Source organism: Delphinapterus leucas, chromosome 19 (assembly GCF_059928025.1).
Source record: "Delphinapterus leucas isolate spDelLeu-1000000601 "Yukka" chromosome 19, BTC_Dleu_Yukka2, whole genome shotgun sequence".
Taxonomy (NCBI): Eukaryota; Metazoa; Chordata; class Mammalia; order Artiodactyla; family Monodontidae; genus Delphinapterus; species Delphinapterus leucas.
The window spans coordinates 26,629,506-26,652,182 of NC_143147.1; the positions used below are offsets into that span (position 1 = coordinate 26,629,506).

The 22,677-nt window shown below is 41.8% G+C and overlaps 1 protein-coding gene across 1 annotated transcript; it reads left to right on the top strand.

Annotated features, from left to right (window-relative positions):
- The first annotated feature begins 18,060 nt into the window (after positions 1-18,060).
- LOC111185794 (eotaxin-like) lies at positions 18,061-20,221 on the top strand. The gene is given in 3 exon segments (XM_022595713.3): positions 18,061-18,394; positions 19,592-19,703; positions 20,101-20,221. Coding segments are annotated over 3 exon segments (309 nt in total). The 5' UTR covers positions 18,061-18,318.
- Positions 20,222-22,677: the final 2,456 nt, after the last annotated feature.

Consider the following 22,677-nt stretch of genomic DNA (forward strand, 5'->3'; position numbering starts at 1 on the left):
TAACTGTACATCTTAAGAAACTAGAAAAAAGAGGAACAAACTCAGCCCAAAGCTAGCAGAAGAAAGGAAATAACAAAGATCAGAACAGAAATAAATTAAACTGAGTCCAGAAAAACAACAGAAAAGATCAACAAAACTAAGAGCTGTTGTCTTTTTTTTTTTAAAAGATAAACAAAAGTTGACAGTTAGTTACACTGAGAAAACTAAGAAAAAGAAGAAAGAAGGCTCAAATAAATAGAAGACTCAAATAAATATAAAATCAGAAATTAAAAAGAAGACATTACAACAAATACCACAGAAATACAAAAGATCATAAGGGACTACATGAACAATTTACACCAACAAATTAGATAACCTAGAAGTAATGGATAAATTCCTAGAAACTTACAACCTAACAAAACCAAATCACGAAGAAATAGAAAATCTGAACAGACCAATAATAAGGAGATTGAATAGGCAATCGAAAATCTTCTAACAAAGAAAAGCCCAGGACTAAAAGGTTTCCCTGATGAATTCTACCAAACATTTAAAGAAGAATTAATGCCAATTATTCACAGTCTTCCAAAAATTTGAAGAGGAGGAAACACTCTCAAACTAATTTTACGAGGCCAGCGTTACCCGATATCAAAGCTAGACACTACAAGAAAAGAAACCTACAGCCCATGTTCCTGATGAATATAAATGCAAAAATCCTCAAAATATCCCAAGCTGAATTCAAGACCACATTAAGAGGATTTTATACCACGATCAAGTGGATTTATCCCTGAGACGTTACTATGGTTCAACATACACAAATCAATAAATGTGATACACCACATTAATAGAATGAAAGATAGAAACCACGATTTTCTCAACAGATGCAGAAAAAGCATTTGATGAAATACAATATCCTTTCATGATAAAAACTTTCAACAATAGGGGTATAAGAGGAACATACCTCAACATAATAGAAGCCATAGATGACAAGCCCACAGTTAACATACACCCAACAGTGTAAGGCTGTAAGCTAAAACAATGGTTTTAAAACGTGTCTGCAAATTCTTTTACACTCCTTACATTAAGATACATGGTCTATGTTCCCTAGCCTTGCACCTGGGAGCCTAAAAGGAAAATGGGGAAATTCCTTTCATCTCCTTGGCCTTGGTATCCCTACCTCCTTCCTTGTTCTACAGAAAGTGTTTTATTTCAAAAAGCAGGACACTTAATAATAGCCAGAGGTCACATCCTGTGGTCCGACTGGGTATAGCCCCTACCTCCCCTACCGCTCCTTACCTTAGAAGGAAAACAGGCCTGCGTCAACTCACACTTTTCTCTTTCATCTCCTAACAGCTTCCTCAGGGCAGGTTGATGGCTCGGCTGATTTATTACTCCATGCTGTGATTCATCCAGAAGAATGAGGGCCTCTCACCCACTGACTTTCTCCCTATTCCTGTGTGCTCTCTATAAAATGTAGGCAGAGCCACCAGAGGGGAAGAGAGGCTGAGATCAACTCAGAAACCAGCAACTGCCATGGTGAAGCTGAAATCCTCACCCCCCAACATAGGGGTCTCAGCGGTCCTTCTGGGTCTACTGCTCACAACAGCTGCCTTCAGCACCCAGGTGCTCCCTCAGCCATGCAAAACCCCCTCTTCTTCCCTTTGAAGCACATCACCCCATCTCTAGGTCATGATGGGCCTTCAGAGCAGAAGGGTACCCACACTCTCACTTTAACAACTGTTTTTACAAGATCCGAAAAGTCTGAGAAGGAGAAGGAATAAGCCTGACTGCATGGCTGCTCCTGGGCAAAGCCAGGATGGGGATTCCAGCTGTGGACACCAAATTCAGCTCCTTCCAGAACTCCAGCTCTGGAAACATGATCCCAGTGCAGTTACTACCCTGGCTCCTTTCAGCAGTGTTTGGGGACCAAGATATCAAAGAGAGAGGGTCTGTACCAGTGGGTGTGCAGAATATTTCCAGATATGGTGGAGGGCAAAGGAGGAGACCCAGAATCTGGACTCCAGTGACGTAGCTCTGCAGAGGCGGTGGGTATCAGGAGAACTCATGACTGGGCATAGATTGGCTGGAGCCTAATAGAGGACCCATACCTGAGGTCTTCTTGCCCTAAGGAATTGTAATATTCTATTCGCCCCTCCAAGCATGTCAGCCCAGAGTTGCCGTCAGTTCTTCTCCTCTCATCTGGTGATGGTGCCCCCCCACTTCACAGCACATGCAAGTGAGACGGAGAGTTTAAGGAACACTTCAAAGGGCAGATCACTGGGTTTAGGATGGGCAGTTTCCCTTTTCTTTGACTCCGCCTTCTATGGTTCTCTACTTTATAAACAGAAAGCCCCGGAACACAGTCTAAGTAGCCTTTCTCTTGTTTCACTCAGAAGGAATTAGTCATTCAACCACCTGCTACTATAGACTCACTGATAAGTAGATCCCCATCCAGAAGATGGAGAGCTACAAAAGAATTATCAGCAGCCAGTGTCCCCAGGAAGCTGTGATGTGAGTGAACCACAACCACCCACGTTCAACCCTCGGTCCTGACTTCTTCCCCTGGGGCAGTGGATAGGGTTATTATCAGACTGAGTTGGAGATGCTTTAAACCATCTCTAATCCAATCGTAGAAATTTTCCGTTGGGAAAACTGAATTCAAGAAAATAAAGAGACTTCTCCCTCCCAAGTCCTGTCCAGTCATTGGTTCAGCTCTACAGTTCCTTCATCCAGGAGCCAGGATGGCTTCCCCTGGACCAGCAAAGGCAGCTGCTTCTCCTGAGGCCCCTTCTTCCCCCTCCATCCCTGGGGCAGCTCCATCATCCAGACTATCGGGCCAGGCATGTTTCCTATACAGTAGGTTACACTCCCACGCCTGAATACTCAAGGCTCCCCATCTAACTGTGCCGTCTCTCCTCCACAGCTTCAAGCCCAAACTGGCCAAGGAGGTCTGTGCTGACCCCAAGCAGAAATGGGTCCAGGATGTCAGGACAAGAAAACTCAAACACCAAAACTTTGACACTCATGGGTGCACTGAAGCCAAGCTGGCACCTGAGAAACAATTAATTTATATTCCTATCCTTCCCAAGATGCATTCTGAGATAATTTTATTATAATTCTAAAGAGTGTGAGCGTTGCGTAATAATTTGAATCATAGTTTTTCTTCCGTAATATTTTATATTTTTAAAAGTAATATTCTAATTTAATGTGACATGGAATTAATTCAATTAATTAATTTAATAAAAGTGGGATTTAAATGCAGACCCTTGGACACATCACATCACATCAGTACCCTAAAAACTACAGGGCGCTCCTCTCCCCTCTACCTCACTGATTTGCCATTAAAAACCTAAAATGTGTGGTATTGATTAGACATTCAGCAGCAGCAGCAAGGAAGCTAATATCTCGGGGTGAAGAGATGGAGGTTCATGTTACAAAGGGTCAAAGCTGTGAGGTCCTGTCTGCTGAAACTGTAGCTCCACAGCTTCAAGCCCAACTGGCCAAGGAGCTCTGTGCTGACCCCAAGCAGAAATGGGTCCAGGATGTCAGGACAAGAAAACTCAAACACCAAAGCTTTGACACTCATGGGTGCACTGACAATCTCTCCTAGACAATCTCTAGGAGAGAGTATGAAAAATGTACATTAGTCATATATTGGTTGTTTTTGTCTTCATTTGTTAAAGCATTGCAAGATAGAGATGAGCTCAGAAAAGACAAGTTTTAAAGTAGAAATGAAATAGAATAAAGTCTCCAGATCCAGGACCTGAGATTGTTGGGAAAGCCATCTGTTTCTGGGTCCCAAACCTTAAAAGAAGGAATTTAAGGGGAAAAAGTAAAAGGGTTTTAGTAATAAAATTCAGAAAAAGAACTCTTAGTTGGATGAAGTGACTTAGGGCAAAATCAGATTGAAGTTGTTGCCTTGCCATTTCAAGCCCCATTAAGAAGAGGGAGAGAAAGAGAAAGAGAGAGAGGGAGAAGAAAAAGCAGAAACCATTTGAGAAGTTTATCCAGAAATAAACTTGGGCTGTGGTTGTTGGCATATGAAATTGACTGAGTGGAAAGGTATCAGCCTACTAAGTTATCAAGAGAATTATACTATATTTGCCATTGAAACAGTGAATGCATGAGCTTGGACTGGAAAAAACAACAAAGAGAGAAGCCATTGACAGTTCAAGATGAAAACAAACTCCAAATACCACAGTGCAGCAAGCAGTCTTCGAAGGCTGCAGAGCCCCCATAGATGATCATGTCTCTCTTCCACACCCACTTCAAAGGTGGCCAAGGGGAATAATGTGAAAGGAGGGTCCTCACAGAGGCAATCAGGAGCCAGGATCAGAAAGTCAAAAGAGACTCCCCAGATTGCAGAATCAAGCCTCATCAAGGGTGAGAGACTTTTCCAAACTCTTCCTGAAGGACTGAAGGATTGCTACAGAGTACTGTCCACTGGGGTCTACCGTCTTCCCCTCCATGAATGAGGGTGTTGATGGCAAGTAGCCTGTCCTCTGCAAACTTGATAGATTACATTAGGGGCAAACAGTTTGTCTTTTTAGTTCGCAGGTCACTGGACATAATATATCCGTATCTTCACCTGACAGAGAGGACCACCTGCCATCCAGAGATCCTGGACATATAGGTTGATGCAATGACCACATAGGACCTTGGGTTGTCTCTCTCGGGGATAGGTTAATTGTGTTAACCTATGTTGAGAAGGAAGTGAGCAAAGGACAGACTATGATAGAAACTATTAGCCCTAATCAAAATTCATGTGCTCCTCTGCATTTCTCAGCCTCCTTTGCACTTAGACTAGTCATGTGATGCATGAAGGTCAACAGGACGTAGACAGATGTGATATAAACCGCTTCCATGCCTGGTTCTTTAAAACATCCTACACAATCTATCCACTCTCTCTCTCCCTGCCTCAGTGAACTTGGAGGCCGCGTGTTCCAGACGGTGGCTGTAATTTACAAGCAAGCTGGATCTTAGTCACTCCTCAGAAGAGAGCACTCTTGACAAGGCAAACTGACCAATATCAGGCTGTGACATAAACAGAAAATAAATGTTGCAATAAGCTACTGAGATTTTCATGACTGTTATTGTTGAAGCATAGGCTAGCTGTACTGTGAGCAATGGCTCAGGAAAATTCTTCCAGCATTCTGTGCCTCAGTTTTACTCTCTGTACGAAAGATTGAAGTTGATTTTGCTCCAAAAGGACTATATGAGATAAAATAACAGACAATAAGAGTCTTTTAAATACAAGACTTTTAAATATAAGGTCTTTTATTTATCTATTTATTTTTATAATTTTTAGTGGGGTATAGTTGATTTACAAGGCTGTGTTAGTTTCAGGTGTACATCAAAACGAATCTGTTATACATATACATATATCCACTCTTTTTTAGTTTCTTTCCCCATATAGGCCATTTCAGAGTATTGAGTAGACATCCCTCCCTGTGCTATACAGTAGGTCCTTATCAGTTATCTATTTTATATATAGTAGTGTGTACGTGTCAATCCCAATCTTCCAATTTATCCCTCCCTCTCTTACACCCCTGGTAGCCATAAGTTTATTTTCTACATCTGTAACTCTATTTCTGTTTTGTAGATAAGTTCATTTATAGCCTTTTTTTAGATTCCACATATAAGTGATATCATATGATATTTGCCTTTCTCTGTCTGACTTACTTCACTCAGTATGACAATCTCTAGGTCCATCCATGTCCCTGCAAATGGCATTATTTTGTCCTTTTTATGGCTGAGTAATATTCCATTGTATATACGCACCACAATTTCTTTATCCATTCCTCTGTTGATGGACATTTAGCTTGCCTCCATGTCCCTGCTATTGTAAACAGTACTGCAGTAAATATTGGGGTGCACGTATCCTTTCAAATTATGGTTTTCTCTGGTTATATGCCCAGGAGTAGGATTGCTAGATCATATGGTAGCTCTATTTTTAGTTTTTAAGGAATCTCCAGACTGTTCTCCATAGTGACTGTACCAGTTTATATTCCCACCAACAGTGTAGGAGTGTTGCCTTTTCTCCACCCCCTTTCCAGCATTTGTTTGTAGATTTTTTCGATGATGGCCATTCTGACCAGTGTGAGGTGATACCTCATTAAGGAGACAATCCCATTTACTATCACATCAAAAAGAATAAAATACCTAGGAATAAACCTATCTAAGGAGGCAAAAGACCTATACCCAGAAAACTATAAGATACTGATGAAAGAAATAAGAGATGACACAAACAGATGGAGAGATATACCATGTTCTTGGATTGGAAGAATCAATATTGTTAAAATGACTATACCACTCACAGCAATCTACAGATTCAATGCAATCCTTATCAAATTACCAGTAGCATTTTTTGCAGAATTAGGACAAAAAATTTTACAGTTTGTATGGAAACACAAAAGATCATGAATAGTCAAAATCTTGAGAAAGAAAAATGGAGCTGGAGGAATCAGGCTCCTGGACTTCAGACTATACTACAAAGCCACAGTCATCAAAACAGTATGGTACTGGCACAAAAACGGAAATATAGATCAGTGGAACAGAATAGAAAGCCCAGAGATAAACTCATGCACCTATGGTCACCTAATCTATGACAAAGAAGGCAAGAATATACAATGGAGAAAAGAGAGTCTCTTCAATAAATGGTTTGGGGAAAACTGGACAGCTACATGTAAGAGAATGAAATTAGAACACACTCTAACACCATACACAAAAAATAAACTCAAAATGGATTAAAGACCTAAGTGTAAAGCCAGATACCATAAAACTCTTAGATGAAAATATAGGCAGAACACTCGTTGACATAAATCACAGCAAGATCTTTTTCAATCCACCTCCTAGAGTAATGAAAATAAAACTAAACAAATGGGGCCTAATGAAACTTAAAAGCTTTTTCACAGCAAAGGAAACCATAAACAACATGAAAAGACAGCCCTCAGAGTGTGAGAAAATATTTGCAAATGAAGCAATCGACAAGGGATTAATCTCCAAAATATACAAACAGCTCATGCAGTTCAATATCAAAAAAACAAACAACCCAATAAAAAAATGCATGGAAAATCTAAATAGACATTTCTCCAAAGAAGATATACAGATGGTTAAAAAGCACATGAAAATATGCTCAACGTTACTAATTGTTAGAGAAATGTAAATAAAAAATAATGTCTTTTAAATATAAGGGTTTTTTTCAGAGCAACTCTGAGAAGCAGGCTTCACTTTCATAAATGATTTCACAGGAGAGGAAGTCACTTAAATTCCCTAAGCCTCTGTTTTCTCATCTTTAAAGTGGACTTAATTAGAATACCTACGTCGTAGGTTTTTGGGGAGGATTCAATGAGTCAACACATTTGAAGTGAAATAATATGGTAGCTTGCATAGATTACTGAAGTTAGCATTGTTATTGAGAACTTGCTATATGCTACACGTTAGAATTTTTTAAAATTAATTAATTAATTAATTTTTGACTGTGTTGGGTCTTTGTTGCTGCATGTGGGCTTTCTTTAGTTGCGTTGAGCAGGGGCTACTCTTTGCTGCGGTGCATGGGTTTCTCATTTCAGTGGCTTCTCTTGTTGCAGAGCACGGGCTCTAGGTGCAAGGGCTTCAGTAGTTGTGGCATGCAAGCTCTAGGGCGTAGGCTCAGTAGTTGTGGTGCACGGGCTTGGTTGCTCTGCAGCATGTGGGATCTTCCCAGACCAGGGCTCGAACCCGTGTCCCCTGCATTGGCAGGTGGATTCTTAACCACTGCGCCACCCAGGAAGCCCATAGACATGTTAGAACTTTTCTACTAACATATACTGGAAGGTAATTTTCCTCCAAAAGTAACAAGAAACTGCACACTTGGTCTCAGTGACCCTTGAGAAAGAGAGGTAACAGACCCTATTTTGCATGAGGGAAAACCAGGTCCAGGGACTTCATTGTGCTAAAATTTTCACAAGACGGACGTTCTAGAATCAGCTTACCCTAAAACACACCACGTGAGGAGAGACCTTCAAGATGGCAGAAGGGTAAGATGTGGCGATCACCTTCCTCCCGACAAATACATCAGAAATACATCTACATGTGGAACACCTCCTACAGAACACCTACTGAACGCTGGCAGAAGACCTCAGACTTCCCAAAAGGCAAGAAACTCCCCACATACCCGGATAAGGCAAAAGAAAAAAGAAGAGCAGAGACAAAAGAATAGGGACAGGACCTGCACTCTAGGAGGGAGCTGTGAAGGAGGAAAAGTTTCCACACACTAGGAAGCCCCTTCACTGGTGGAGACGGGGGGTGGGAGGAGGGAGAGCTTCAGAGCCACGGAGGAGAGCACAGTAACAGGGGTGCGGAGGGCAAAGTGGAGAGATTCCCGCACAGAGGATCGGTGCCGACCAGCACTCACCAGCCCGAGAGGCTTGTCTGCTCACCCGCCGGGGCGGGCGGGGCTGGGAGCTGAGGCTCAGGCTTCGGTCGGAGCGCCGGGAGAGGACTGGGGTTGGCGGCGTGAACACAGCCTGAAGGGATTAGTGCACCACAGCTAGCCGGGAGGGAGTCCGGGAAAAGTCTGGAGATTCCGAAGAGGCAATAGAGAACATTGTCTTGGGGTGCGTGAGGAGAGGGGATTCAGAGCACCGCCTAAATGAGCTCCAGAGACAGGCGCGAGCCGCGGCTATCAGCGCGGACCCCAGAGACGGGCATGAGACGCCAAGGCTGCTCCTGCAGCCACCAAGAAGCCTGTGTGCGAGCACAGGTCACTCTCCACACCCCCCTTCAGGGGAGCCTGTGCAGCCCGCCACTGCCAGGGTCCCGGGATCCAGGGACAACTTCCCCGGGAGAACCCACGGCGCGCCTCAGGCTGGTGCAACGTCACGCCGGCCTCTGCCGCCGCAGGCTCGCCCTGCATCGGTGCCCCTCCCTACCCCGGCCTGAGTGAGCCAGAGCCCCCGAATCAGCTGCTCCTCTAACCCCGTCCTGTCTGGGTGGGGAACAGATGCCCTCAGGCGACGTACACGCAGAGGCGGGGCCAAATCCAAAGCTGAGCCCCGGGAGCTGTGCGAGCGAAGGACAGAAAGGGAAATCTCTCCCAGCAGCCTCAGGAGCAGCGGATTAAAGCTCCACAATCAACTTGATGTACCCTGCATCTGTGGAATACATGAATAGACAACGAATCCCCCCAAAATTGAGGCGGTGGACTTTGGGAGCAACTATATATATATTCTTTCCTTTTTCTCTTTTTGTGAGTGTGTACGAGTATGCTTCTTTCTGTGATTTTGTCTGTGTAACTTTGCTTTTACCATTTGTCCTAGGGTTCTGTCTGTCCGTTTTTTTTGTTTGTTTTTTTAGTATAGTTTTTAGCGCTTGTTATCATTGGTGGATTTGTTTGCTTGGTTTGGTTGCTCTTTCTTTCTTTTTTTAAATTACTTTTTAATTCTTTTATTTTTAATATTTATTTTTTATTTTAATAACTTTATTTTATTCTATTTTCTTTCTTTCTTTCCATTTTCTCCCTTTTATTCTGAGCCGTGTGGCTGACAGGGTCTTGGTGCTCTGGCCAGCTGTCACGCCTGTGCCTCTGAGGTGGGAGAGCCGAGTTCAGGACATTGGTCCACCAGAGACCTCCCGGCTCCATGTAATATCAAATGCCGAAAGCTCTCCCAGAGATCTCCATCTCAATGCTAAGACCCAGCTCCACTCAACAACCAGCAATCTACAGTGCTAGACACCCCATGCCAAACAACTAGCAAGACAGGAACACAACCCCACCCATTATCAGAAAGGCTGCCTAAAATCATAATAAGTTCACAACACCCTAAAACACAATACCGGATGTGGTCCTGCCCACCAGAAGGACAAGATCCAGCCTCATCCACCAGAATACAGGCACCAGTCCCTTGCACCAGGAAGCCTACACAATCCACTGAACCACCCTTACCCACTGGGAGCAGACACCAAAAACAAGGGGAACTATGAACCTGCACCCTGCAAAAAGGAGACCACGAACAGAGTAAGTTAAGCAAAATGAGAAGACAGAGAAACATACAGCAGATGAAGGAGCAAAGTAAAAACCCACCAGACTAAATAAATGAATAGGAAATAGGCAGTCTACCTGAAAAAGAATTCAGAGGAATGATAGTAAAGATGATCCAAAATCTTGGAAATAGAACGGAGAAAATACAAGAAACGTTTAACAAGGACCTAGAAGAACTAAAGAGCAAACAAACAATGATAAACAACACAATAAATGAAATTAAAACTTCTCTACAAGGAATCAATGGCAGAGTAACTGAGGCAGAAGAACGGATAAGTGACCTGGAAGATAAAATAGTGGAAATAACTACTGCAGAGCAGAATAAAGAAAAAAGAATGAAAAGAATTGAGGACCGCAGGCTTCCCTGTTGGTGCAGTGGTTGAGAGTCCGCCTGCCAATGCAGGGGACGTGGGTTCATGCCCCGGTCCAGGAGGATCCCACATGCTGTGGAGCAGCTAGGCCCGTGAGCCATGGCCGCTGAGCCTGCGCGTCTGGAGCCTATGCTCCGAAACGGGAGAGGCCACAACAGTGAGAGGCCCGTGTACCACACACACACACACAAAAAAAAAGAATTGAGGACCGTCTCAGAGACCTCTGGGACAACACTAAACGCACCAACATTCGAATTATAGGGGTGCCAGAAGAAGAAGAGATAAAGGCACAGAGAAAATATTTGAAGAGATAATAGTTGAAAACTTCCCTAATATGGGAAAGGATATAGTTAATCAAGTCCAGGAAGAACACAAAGTCCCATACAAGATAAATCCAAGAAGAAACACGCCAAGACACATATTAATCAAACTATCAAAAATTAAATAGAAAGAAAAAAATATTAAAAGCAGCAAGGGAAAAACAACAAATAACATACAAGGGAATCCCCATAAGGTTAACAGCTGATCTTTCAGCAGACACTCTGCAAGTCAGAAGGGAGTGGCAGGGCATATTTAAAGTGATGAAAGGGAAAAACCTACAACCCAGATTACTCTACCCAGCAAGGATCTCATTCAGATTTGACAGAGAAATTAAAACCTTTACAACAAGCAAAAGGTAAGAGAATTCAGCACCACCAAACCAGCTTTACAACAAATGCTAAAGGAACTTCTCTAGGCAGGAAACAGAAGAGAAGGAAAAGACCTACAATGACAAACCCAAAACAATTAAGAAAATGGTAATAGGAACATACATATCAATAATTACCTTAAATATAAATGGAATAAATGCTCCCACCAAAAGACATAGACTGGCTGAATGGATACAAAAACAAGACCCATATACATGCTATCTACAAGAGACCCACTTCAGACCTAGAAACACATACAGACTGAAAGTGAGGAATAGAAAAAGACATTCCATGCAAATGGAAATCAAAAGAAAGCTGGAGTAGCAATTCTCATATCAGACAAAATAGACTTTGAAATAAAGACTATTACAAGAGACAAGGACACTACATAATGATAAATGGATCAATCCAAGAAGAAGATAAAACAATTGTAAATATTTATGCACCCAACAAAGGAGCACATTAATACATAAGGCAAATGCTAACAGCCATAAAAGGGGAAATCGACAGTAACACAATCATAGTAGGGGACTTTAACACCCCACTTTCACCAATGGACAGATCATCCAAAATGAAAATAAATAAGGAAACACAAGCTTTAAATGATACATTAAACAACATGGATTTAATTGATATTTATAGGACATTCCATCCAAAAACAACAGAATACACTTTCTCAAGTGCTCATGGAACATTCTTCAGGATAAATCATATCTTGGGTCACAAATCAAGCCTTGGTAAATTTAAGAAAATTGAAATCATATCAAGTATCTTTTCTGACCACAACGCTATGAGACTAGGTATCAATTACATGAAAAAAATCTGTAAAAAATACAAACACATGGAGGCTAAACATACACTACTTAGTTACCAAGATATCACTGAAGAACTCAAAGAGGAAATCAAAAAATACCTAGAAACAAACGAAAATGAAAACACGATGACCCAAAATCTATGGGATGCAGCAAAAGCAGTTCTATGAGGGAAGCTTATAGCAATACAATCCTACCTCAAGAAACAAGAAACATCTCAAATAAACAACCTAACCTTACACCTAAAGCAATTAGAGAAAGAAGAACAAAAAACCCCCCAAATTTAGCAGAGGGAAAGAAATCATAAAGATCAGATCCGAAATAAATGGAAAAGAAATGAAGGAAAAGATAGCAAAGATCAATAAAACTAAATGCTGGTTCTTTGAGAAGATAAACAAAATTGATAAACCATTAGCCAGAATCATCAAGAAAAAAAGAGAGAAGACTCAAATCAATAGAATTAGAAATAGAAAAGGAGAAGTAACCACTGACACTGCAGAAATACAAAGGATCATGAGAGATTACTACAGGCGACAATATGCCAATAAATTCACAACCTGGAAGAATTGGACAAATTCTTAGAAAAGCACAACTTTCCAAGACTGAACCAGGAAAAAATAGAAAATATAAACAGACCAATCACAAGCACTGAAATTGAGACTGTGATTAAAAATCTTCCAACAAACAAAAGCCCTGGACCAGATGGCTTCACAGGTGAATTCGATCAAACATTTAGAGAAAAGCCAACACCTATCCTTCTCAAACTTTTCCAAAATATCGCAGAGGGAGGAACACTCCCAAACTCATTCTACAAGACCACTATCACCCTGATACCAAAACCAGACAAAGATGTCACAAAAAAAGAAAACTACAGGCCAATATCACTGATGAACATAGGTGTAAAAATCCTCAACAAAATACTAGGAAACAGAGTCCAACAGCACATTAAAAGGATCATACACCATGATCAAGTGGGGTTTATCCCAGGAATGCAAGGACTCTTCAATATATGCAAATCAACCAATGTGATACACCATATTAACAAACTGAAGGAGAAAAACCATATGATCATCTCAATAGATGCAGAAAAACCTTTGACAAAAGTCAACACCCATTTATGATAAAAACCCTCCAGAAATTAGGGGTAGAGGGAACTTACCTCAACATACTAAAAGCCATATATGACAAACTCACAGCCAACATCGTTCTTAATGGTGAAAAACTGAAAGCATTTCCACTAAGATCAGGAACAAGACAAGGTTGCCCACTCTCACCACTATTATTCAACATAGTTTTGGAAGTTTTAGCCGCAGCAATCAGAGAAGAAAAAGAAATAAAATAAATCCAAATCAGAAAAGAAGAAGTAAAGCTGTCACTGTTTGCAGATGACATGGCACTATACACAGAGAATGCTAAAGATGCTACCAGAAAACTACTAGAGCTAATCAATGAATTTGGTAAAGTAGTAGGATACAAAATCAATGCACAGAAGTCTCTTGTATTCCTATACACTAATAATGAAAAATCTGAAAGAGAAATTAAGGAAATACTTCCATTTAGTATTGCAACAAAAAGAATAAAATACCTAGGAATAAACCTACCTAAGGAGACAAAAGACCTGTATGCAGAAAAATATAAGACACTGATGAAAGGAATTAAAGATGATACAAACAGATGAAAAGATGTACCATGTTCTTGGATTGGAAGAATCAACATTGTGAAAATGACTCTACTACCCAAAGCAATCTACAGATTCATTGCAATCCCTATCAAACTACCACTGGCATTTTTCACAGAACTAGAAGAAAAAAATTTCACAATTTGTATGGAAACACAAAAGACCCCGAATAGCCAAAGCAATCTTGAGAAAGCAAAATAGAGCTGGAGGAATCAGGCTCCCTGTCTTCAGACTATACTACAAACCTACAGTAATCAAGACAGTGTGGTACTGGCACAAAAACAGAAATATAGATCAATGGAACAGGATAGAAAGCCCAGAGATAAACCCACGCACACATGGTCACCTTATCTTTGATAAAGGAGGCAAGGATATACAGTGGAGAAAATACAGCCTCTTCAATAAGTGGTGCCGGGAAAACTGGACAGCTACATGTAAAAGAACGAAATTAGAACACTCCCTAACACCATACACAAAACTAAACTCAAAATGGATTAAAGGCCTAAATGTAAGAGCAGACACTATGAAACTGTTAGAGGAAAACATAGGCAGAACACTCTTTGACATAAATCTCAGCAAGATCTTTTTTGACTCACCTTTTAGAGCAATGGAAATAAAATCAAAAATAAACAAATGGGACGTAATGAAACTTAAAAGCTTTTGCACAGCAAAAGAAACCTTAAACAAGATGAAAAGACAACCTTCAGAAGGGGAGAAAATATTTGCAGACGAAGCAACTGACAAAGGATTAATCTCTAAAATATACAAGCAGGTCATGCAGCTCAATATCAAAAGAACAAACAACCCAATCCAAAAATGGGCAGAAGACCTAAATAGAATTTCTCCAAAGACATACAGATTGCCAACAAACACATGAAAAGATGCTCAACATCACTAATCATTAGAAAAATACAAATCAAAACTACAATGAGGTATCACCTCACACTGGTCAGAGTGGCCATTACAAAAAAATCTACAAACAGTAAATGTGGGAGAGGGTGTGGAGAAAAGGGAACCTTCCTGCAATGTTGGTGGGAATGTAAATTGATACAGCCACTATGGAGAATAGTAAGGAGGTTCCTTAAAGAACTAAAAATAGAACTACCATATGACCCAGCAAGCCCACTACTGGACATATACTCTGAGAAAACCATAATTCAAAAAGACTCATGTACTACAGTGTTCATTGCAGCTCTGTTTACAATAGCCAGGACATGGAAGCAACCTAAATGTCCATCAACAGATGAATGGATAAAGAAGATGTGGCCATATATATACAATGGAATATTACTCAGCCATAAAAAGAAACGTAATTGAGTTATTTGTAGTGAGTTGGATGGACCTAGAGTCTGTCATACAGAGTGAAGTAAGTCAGAAAGAGAAAAACAAATGCCATATGCTAACACATGTATATGGATTCTAAAAAAAAAAAAAGAAATGTTTCTGAAGAACCCAGGGGCAGGACAGGAATAAAGATGCAGATGTAGAGAATGGACTTGAGGACACGGGGATGGGGAAGGGTAAGCTGGAATGTAGTGAGAGGTTGGCATGAATTTATATATACTACCAAATGTATAATAGGTAGCTAGTGGGAAGCAGCCGCACAGCACAGGGAGATCAGCTCGGTGCTTTGTGACCACCTAGAGGGGTGGGATAGGGAGGATGGGAGGGAGATGCAAGAGGGAGGAGATATGGGGATATGTGTATATGTATAACTGATTCACTTTGTTATAAAGCAGAAACTAACACACCATTGTAAAGCAATTATACTCCAATAAAGATGTTAAAAAAATAATAAAAGTAAAAAATAAAACACACCATGTTGCCTTAGGGATTTTGTCAGTGGTCCCCAAGCTTAAGGTCTCTATTCTTTTTTTTTTTTTAAGAAAGGATTGGAATAAAATGAATGTTAATGTCTCTTTCAATTCTGTGTATAACTTTGCATTATTAGAGGAAATCTGGAGCAGAGCTGCAAAACAAACAAGGAGTCCGGCTTCCTGGGATCCTTGTCCACTGATCATCAGTCATTCTTTGGGAAACACTCAGGAAGGTCAGATTTCACAGGGCGAGGACCCACGTTCTGCCCATCACTCAGAGTCATTCCTGACCAAAGCCGCACATTTATCAGGCTCCAGGCCAGAGGCGAGTAATGGATCCAGCTCACATCACCACTGAGTGACAAACTTCCAAGGAAGAGAGACGTGACAGCCAGTGAAGCTGTCCCCACTTGTAAGAGACAGCCGGGCAACTGGACAAAACAGCTACTGAACTTAAATGTTTAAAGATTTAATTTATTTCTACCTACTGAGGTTTCTCTGCTCCAGATGAAATCCAGAGCTTTGAAGGGAAACACAAGAATGTAAAGTTCCTTGCTAATAGGGCCCTCTAAAAACCCAGGAGAGTTATGAAATTATTCCTCCTAAGAGGACATAATCACTCAACCTTGTCAGCCAAACATGTTTGAATGTTCCAAACTTGTTGTATTGACACAGCTTTGAAGAGCTTGGTTCCTCCACTAGTGTAACTCAGGCATTCTTGGAGAATGTCCCTAGCATAACATGCCTTTACTTGGAAGCAGTTGGGAAAACTGGGGAGAAGATGTTGACGAAACCATATGATCAGACTCAAGGTCCTTTTCTAGCATCCCCTGGCCCACAAAATCTGCCCCATTTCTAAACACAAATATATAGGAATTTCCACTTGCGGAGTAACAGAGTGTTCACTCCACTGAGCACTTTATACATATATTAACTCATTTATGCCGCCCAAGAATTCCCTAAGGGAGGCATGATTATTATTCCCATCTTAACCTAGCAGAGAATGGCTAGTGAGTTGTCCATGGTATCCAAGCTAATTAGTGGCAGAACCATCACCGAAACTCAGGATCCTGATTCCAGAGACCACGCTAGGCCACTTCATCTGGAGCTGAGCAGGAAAGAGTAAGGAAAATCCAGATTTCCTGGTCTCTACTTAATTCCTTTTTAGGTACTTGTAGACCAGTTACTCTAGATGGGAGCTGAGAGAGCATGTAGGCCAGTAAGTGGACTCTCTTAATCTCATGTCCATGATGGACATGACCAGTCAGCCACATCACTGTCATCTGCTAATGCAAGGCAAGGCCTCAGAGTCCTTCTCAACACACCTCTCTGCGCCACCTGTACCAATCTGATACGGGAGTGTAAAGGAAAAGCCCGGAAATGGCCTTGCAGTGCCTCCATACCAGTATTTAATTCTGTATTCACCGCAGTGACCCCATTAAAGACTTTAATTAAGGACCTCATTAAAAGACCCCGTTAATTATGACCTCCTCTTGCACCATCTCCTACTAGGGGGCCTAGTGTTCTGCATGAAGGGGATACATGTAGGTTCTTGTCTCTTTCTCTTTGATATTTTTAGCCATTGGGCACTTTGTCTGCAATGTGTGCTCAGGGAGTGAGGTTGAACTAGATTGCTGGTTTTCCAAATGTGTTCCTTGAATCCTTGGGGTGTGAGGGCATGTGGGCCAACTATTATGCTTCAGACAGACCCAATCCACTACAGTGTATTTGATGAACAAGCTTTGGCTATTTGATTTCATTTGGAAAATGCTTTAGCGGCTAAGCAAATAGCTTAGAAATGCCCAGGAACCTCCATACTGTTTTCCATAGGGGATGCGCCAATTTCCACTGCCACCAATAGCGTACAGGGGTTCCCTTTTCTCCACATCCTCGCCAACACTTACTGTGCCTTGTATTTTTTATAAAAGCCACCCTAAGAGGTGTGGAGTGATACCTCATTATGGTTTTGATTTGTATTTCTGGGGAGATGTTTGTCAAAGGGTACAAACATTCAGTTATAAGATGAATGAGTTCTGGGGTCTAATGTACAGCAAGGTGACTCTAGTTAATAATACCATATTATATACTTGAAATTTGCTAATAGAGTAGATCTGAAGGGTTCTCACCATGCACGCCCCCCAAAAAGTTAACTACGTGTGGTGATGGAGGTGATGGATGTGTGAGTTAACTTAATTGCAATAATCATTTCATAATGCATGTGAATATCAAACCATCATGCTGTACACCTTCAATATATACAATGTTTATTTGTCAAATTTCCTCAACAAAACTGAGTAAAGAATGCACAGGGAGTCAAGATAAATAAGAAATATTCAGTTCTGATGTCCTATAACACTAAAATCCCAGGGCACTAAGATTCTGTGACCACTAGATTGAATTATGGGGTGAGTTTCTCATGTGCTACAATTCCTGGGTTCCCAGAGACCAAGCAATGTTCAGAGCTGCTGAGATCTCTCTGTATTTGGATGGGAGCCTAGCAGAAGTTTTAGGGTCCCTTTCCGGCCTCTAAAATCCTAAAGACCACCATGTGAACACAGGGACCAGGGAAGGTACTTGAATCTCCTCATCTCTTCATGCCCTTGGTCTCCCTGACTCTTCCCCCACTGCAGATGGTTCATGTCAGAGAAAGCAGAGCTTGTAAAAATGACCTTCTAGGTTACCATCTGTGCTCAGTCATTCCAAAAACATGCAAGAATGAAAAAATGCGTTTGCCTATTATGTCCTGTTAACTTGCTGGGATCTGGAACAGCAATTCAGGACCTGCCTTTGTCACAATTTGTTCATGACCCTGGCCAAGCAAAGGTTTCCCTGGAAGCTCCCACACCCTGTGCTGTCTTTAAAAGTCATGTAGAGCAGCCAGAGCTGCAGAGAGGCTGAGACAAACCCAGAAACCAACAGCTCTCAGGCTGAAGCTGGTAACCTCCCTGCTCAACATGAAGGTCTCTGCAGCACTTCTGTGTCTGCTGCTCACAGCAGCCGTCTTCAGCACCCAGGTGCTGGCTCAGCCAGGTAAGTCCCTTCTCTAAGGCAAAGCTGATCACCACCAGAACTGTCAGATCAGCAAGAATCTGCAGAGACTTGCTGCAGACCCCGTCATTTTAAAGACGGGAAAACGGGTCCCATGAGTGGACAAGAAGAGCCCCGACCTCACAATCAGAGAAAGAGCCAGAACTAGAAACCCAGGCTACTGAGGTCAGTCCCCACGTTCTTTCCTGACATGAATATTGAGAGTGATGTTGTGTCCATCCATAATCCGGCTGCCTTCGCATGTTTGGGGATGGGGGCACACAAAAGAAAGACCCTCTCTTATTGCAGGCACAGGGGGCATTTTTGTCAGTGGTGGAGAGAAAAAAAATGCTTTGACTGTACACCCCAAAATTTTACTGGATCCCAAGACAGTTTTCAGAAACAGTGGTTAGAGGAAGGGAATGAGGTCCCAGGGGAGTCTATCAAGGTGAAGTGTTGTGATTGTATCTATATGTTTGTATCATAACTCATGTTTTCATTTTCTGATGACTTAGATTTTCTGCATGTAGCAGTCTGGATAAGACAAGGCATGCTGTGGTAACAAACAATCCTAAATTATCAAGGGCTTAAAACAACAAAGGTTAATTTCTTACTCATACTAAATATCTATAATGTATTGGCTAGAGCTTTGACTTCATATACTCAGGATTCTGGATTGATGGGGCAATTGATGGATTGGGAACATTGCTGCTTACTGTAAATGAAGGAAAAGAAAGCTCTCAAGGGTCTTGCACTGACAATTACAAAAGCTACCTTAGAAATGATACTTGTCACTTTGTCTTCTCACTTATTGCTCAAAACCAGTTAATGGTTCCAATCAACCAAAAGTGGCCAAGACTTGCAAGTCTACCATGCGTCCAGAAAGCAGAGAATGGAGAGTATTTGATGAGCAGTATTATGACTATCCCTTAGTGACATAGCTCTTCGTAGTGACAAAGTTGGAGCTTATTGCATTGACCAAGCTTTTTCCATATCCTTGCCTGTAGCGATGGGTCCCTACTGTACAGCTGGGGACACCAAATCAAAGGCAGAGGTACAGGACCTCGGAGCAGATGGATTCTGCCTCTATCTCTTACATTTCCTTGCCTTCCTGAAATTTCTTTCCTTACAAAGTCATACTTAAAAATTATCTACATATCATTAGTGCTCAGTCTTTCTATTCATTTCTCCCCAATTCAGCTTCTGTCCCAACTGTCTGCTGCTTTAATATGGCCAGAAGGAAGATCCCCATTCAGCGACTGCAGAGCTACAGAAGAATCACCAACAGCAAATGTCCCCAGAAAGCTGTGATGTAAGTAGACAAAACCTACCTTCTCCCAGCCCAAAATTTCATTTCTGGGGGATAGAGCTCTTGAAACTGCATTAGAGTTAACTGGAGCCTTGCACTTAGAGAGTTCCATCTCTATAATCCAATCCATGAGTTTTCACAACAGGAAATTTTCCCTCTAGTTCCCTGCCTAGAAGTTTGTTCAGGTCATACCAGTCCCTTCGAGTCAAGAGCAAGAATGGCTTTACTGAGCCATCAAGAGCAGCCACTGACCCTCAGCATCCCACCCTTCCTCTATCTCCTTCTTCTGCTCTCATGGCAACTCCTTCATCCCATGGCAGATGGTCCTGGAAGGTTCAGGATTAAATTGGCACAAGTTTCAAAGAGGATCCTTAATAAGTTCTTTCCCTCTCTCCCACAGCTTCAGCACCAAGCAGGACAAGAAGATCTGTGTTGATCTCCAGGAGAAATGGGTCCAGGATGCCATGAAGTACCTGGACCAAAAAGCCCAAACTTTAAAGCCATAAATATTCACCTTTTAAAACCAAACCAGAGCCTCAAAATGCTTGATTCATTCTCCCGGTCTTCCTAAGATGTATTCTGAGATAATCTCATTCCAAAAGGCATGGCTTTTATTTAATAATTTTAAAAAATATTGCATATAAGTTATTGACTTTTTAAAAAATTCTCTGCCATGAATTGTTGTTACTTTTAAAATGTAAAGCTTTGGTTGGGTCCCTCCCCCTCTGTGAGCCCCAATTCAATCCCCTGCAATGTATGAGTAATGTTGTCTCTTTCCTCTTTAATTCCCTGGAATCTTGTAAGCGTCCTGGCAAGGATCATCGATACAAAAATGTTTTGTATTTTTAAGAAGACATTGCTCTTGTGAACCAAAGATGTGGCTCATAATGTTAAATGGAAATACATGTTATTTTAGGAATTCAGAAAAAATATTTTTTCTTACAGTCAGCAGTCGTATATTTTGTATATTTTGTGGGGAATCTACATTGAGCTGGGAGGGAGAAAGATGGAAGTAGGGGTGAGAGGTATGGTTATGGGGGCGGGAACTGTGTTCCTGAGAAATGGCCTTTTAGTTCTGCTGGTCTTCAATGAGATTCAGGGTAAAACTGACAAGACTAGACAAACCCTTTCCATCCCTCTAATTCCAGTCCCCAAGAGAGGTTTCCCAGACCCCAGGTGCTTGTCTCTTATTCAGCAGGACTCTCACCACTATTCCTTGCCTGGCCAGCGCCATGCTTGCCCCACATCTCTCCCATGACCCATTGCAACAGCCTGTGATATTCTCCCTGTGCCTGACATTACTCCTCTGATCATCCTCCAACCCAGGATAAACAGAAAAGAGACATTAGGAAGTCAGAGGAAGCCTAGATAACCCTTGACAAGAGGTTTATTTAGACTAAGACTTTATCAGCACTTAAGGAGGCTTCATCCTGGAACTTAAACCAGGTCTTCATGGATGGACAAGTGCAGGGGCTCTTTGAAAGCTCTTTCAGGCCAGGCAGAAAGGAGACAGGTATAGTTTGAGCGAATGCCTAGAAGCGGGGGGGATTATAATGTGTTTATCAAGTTGGGTGGAGGCCCACTGGGAAGATGTTAGATTGGAGTCTGTGTGAAGTGATGGGGAAATTTGAGAAGGAAGCTTGAGGCCAGTCTGTGAAGGTGGGGAGTTTATGCCCCATTCGGATAGTCATAAGTAAGATGAACATGTCATTTTTATCACCCAAATTAGGGCACGTTTGAGAATAAAAGGAGGCACCATTAATAATTATGCTGGGACAACAGATATAAATTAACACCGACCCTGGCAAATCAGAGCATCTGGTCACCCTAGTGCTAACAGACATTGAAAGTTTTGATTTAATGGGGAAGGGGAGTGCCATGATCGGTGGGGCTTCTTCAGTAAACACCTCTATGGGCTGGAGTGGGAGGGGTAAGGGGGAACAGCCGGTAATCTCTGGCAATGTATAGGCATGAGGTTGTTAAATAACAAAAATTCTACTGAAAAAGTTTAAAGGTCAAATTGGCTTTATTCAACAATTCATGAATCAGGCAGCAGCCCATCTAGCAATAAAAAGGAGCTTCCCCAAGCTGTAGAAAGGAATGGTTTTTAAAGGCAGAAAGGCGATGGAAAAAGGAAGTTATTAGCAAAGAATGCATTGTTTCAGGCAAGGTCACCTTCCTAAGGAGAATGGAAGGGCCTGGCAGCTGGGTCAGCTCACTAGTGCTGACCGGATATTTCCAGGTTGACTGGTTAAAGGTCACAATCCTGGGCGGTTGAACTGAAGTTAGTTCAGGTAATAAGTCTTGGTTTGCTGATGTGGGGTTTAGCACAAGTGACTCTATTTGGGGCCTGCTGTCTCCTTTTTATTTTATTTATTCTATTTTATTTTTTATTTTTTCTGTCTCCTTTTTAAAACTATCCCGCCCCCCTCCACTTCTGATCAGAATAACTGAGACATGAGATCAAAATTTAAGGCATTAGCACCACTCTTAGCTACTGCTCTGTAGTTCTCACAGCTTTTGTCCATCCTCTGTGTGGTATTCACAGGTCAGGACCATTTTTTCCTTCATCTCTGTGATGTCCATAGGTCATGGTTTCAGGTTCATGATTTTTTTTTTTTGCGGTACGCGGGCCTCTCACTGTTGTGGTCTCTCCCATTGCGGAGCACAGGCCCCGGATGCACAGGAAACAACCCAGAATGGTCTGTGCAGGAACAACGGAATCAAGCTGATGCTGTGACAGGCCTGTGTTTATTACCAGGCTCTCGATGCTCCCAGGGCCTGGTTCTCTCTCTCCTGTGCAGATAAGGTGAAAGGTTTTGAATAGTGAGGTAGCCCTAGGACAGGAGGTTCTTGTTTTAGCCTTAGAAAGGCCTACCCATGTTTATCTTCCCATGGAAGGGGTTCAGGGACAGAAATTTTAGTAAGTTCATAGAAAGGGGAAGCTAATAGGGAAAAATTAGGAAACTAAGGCAAT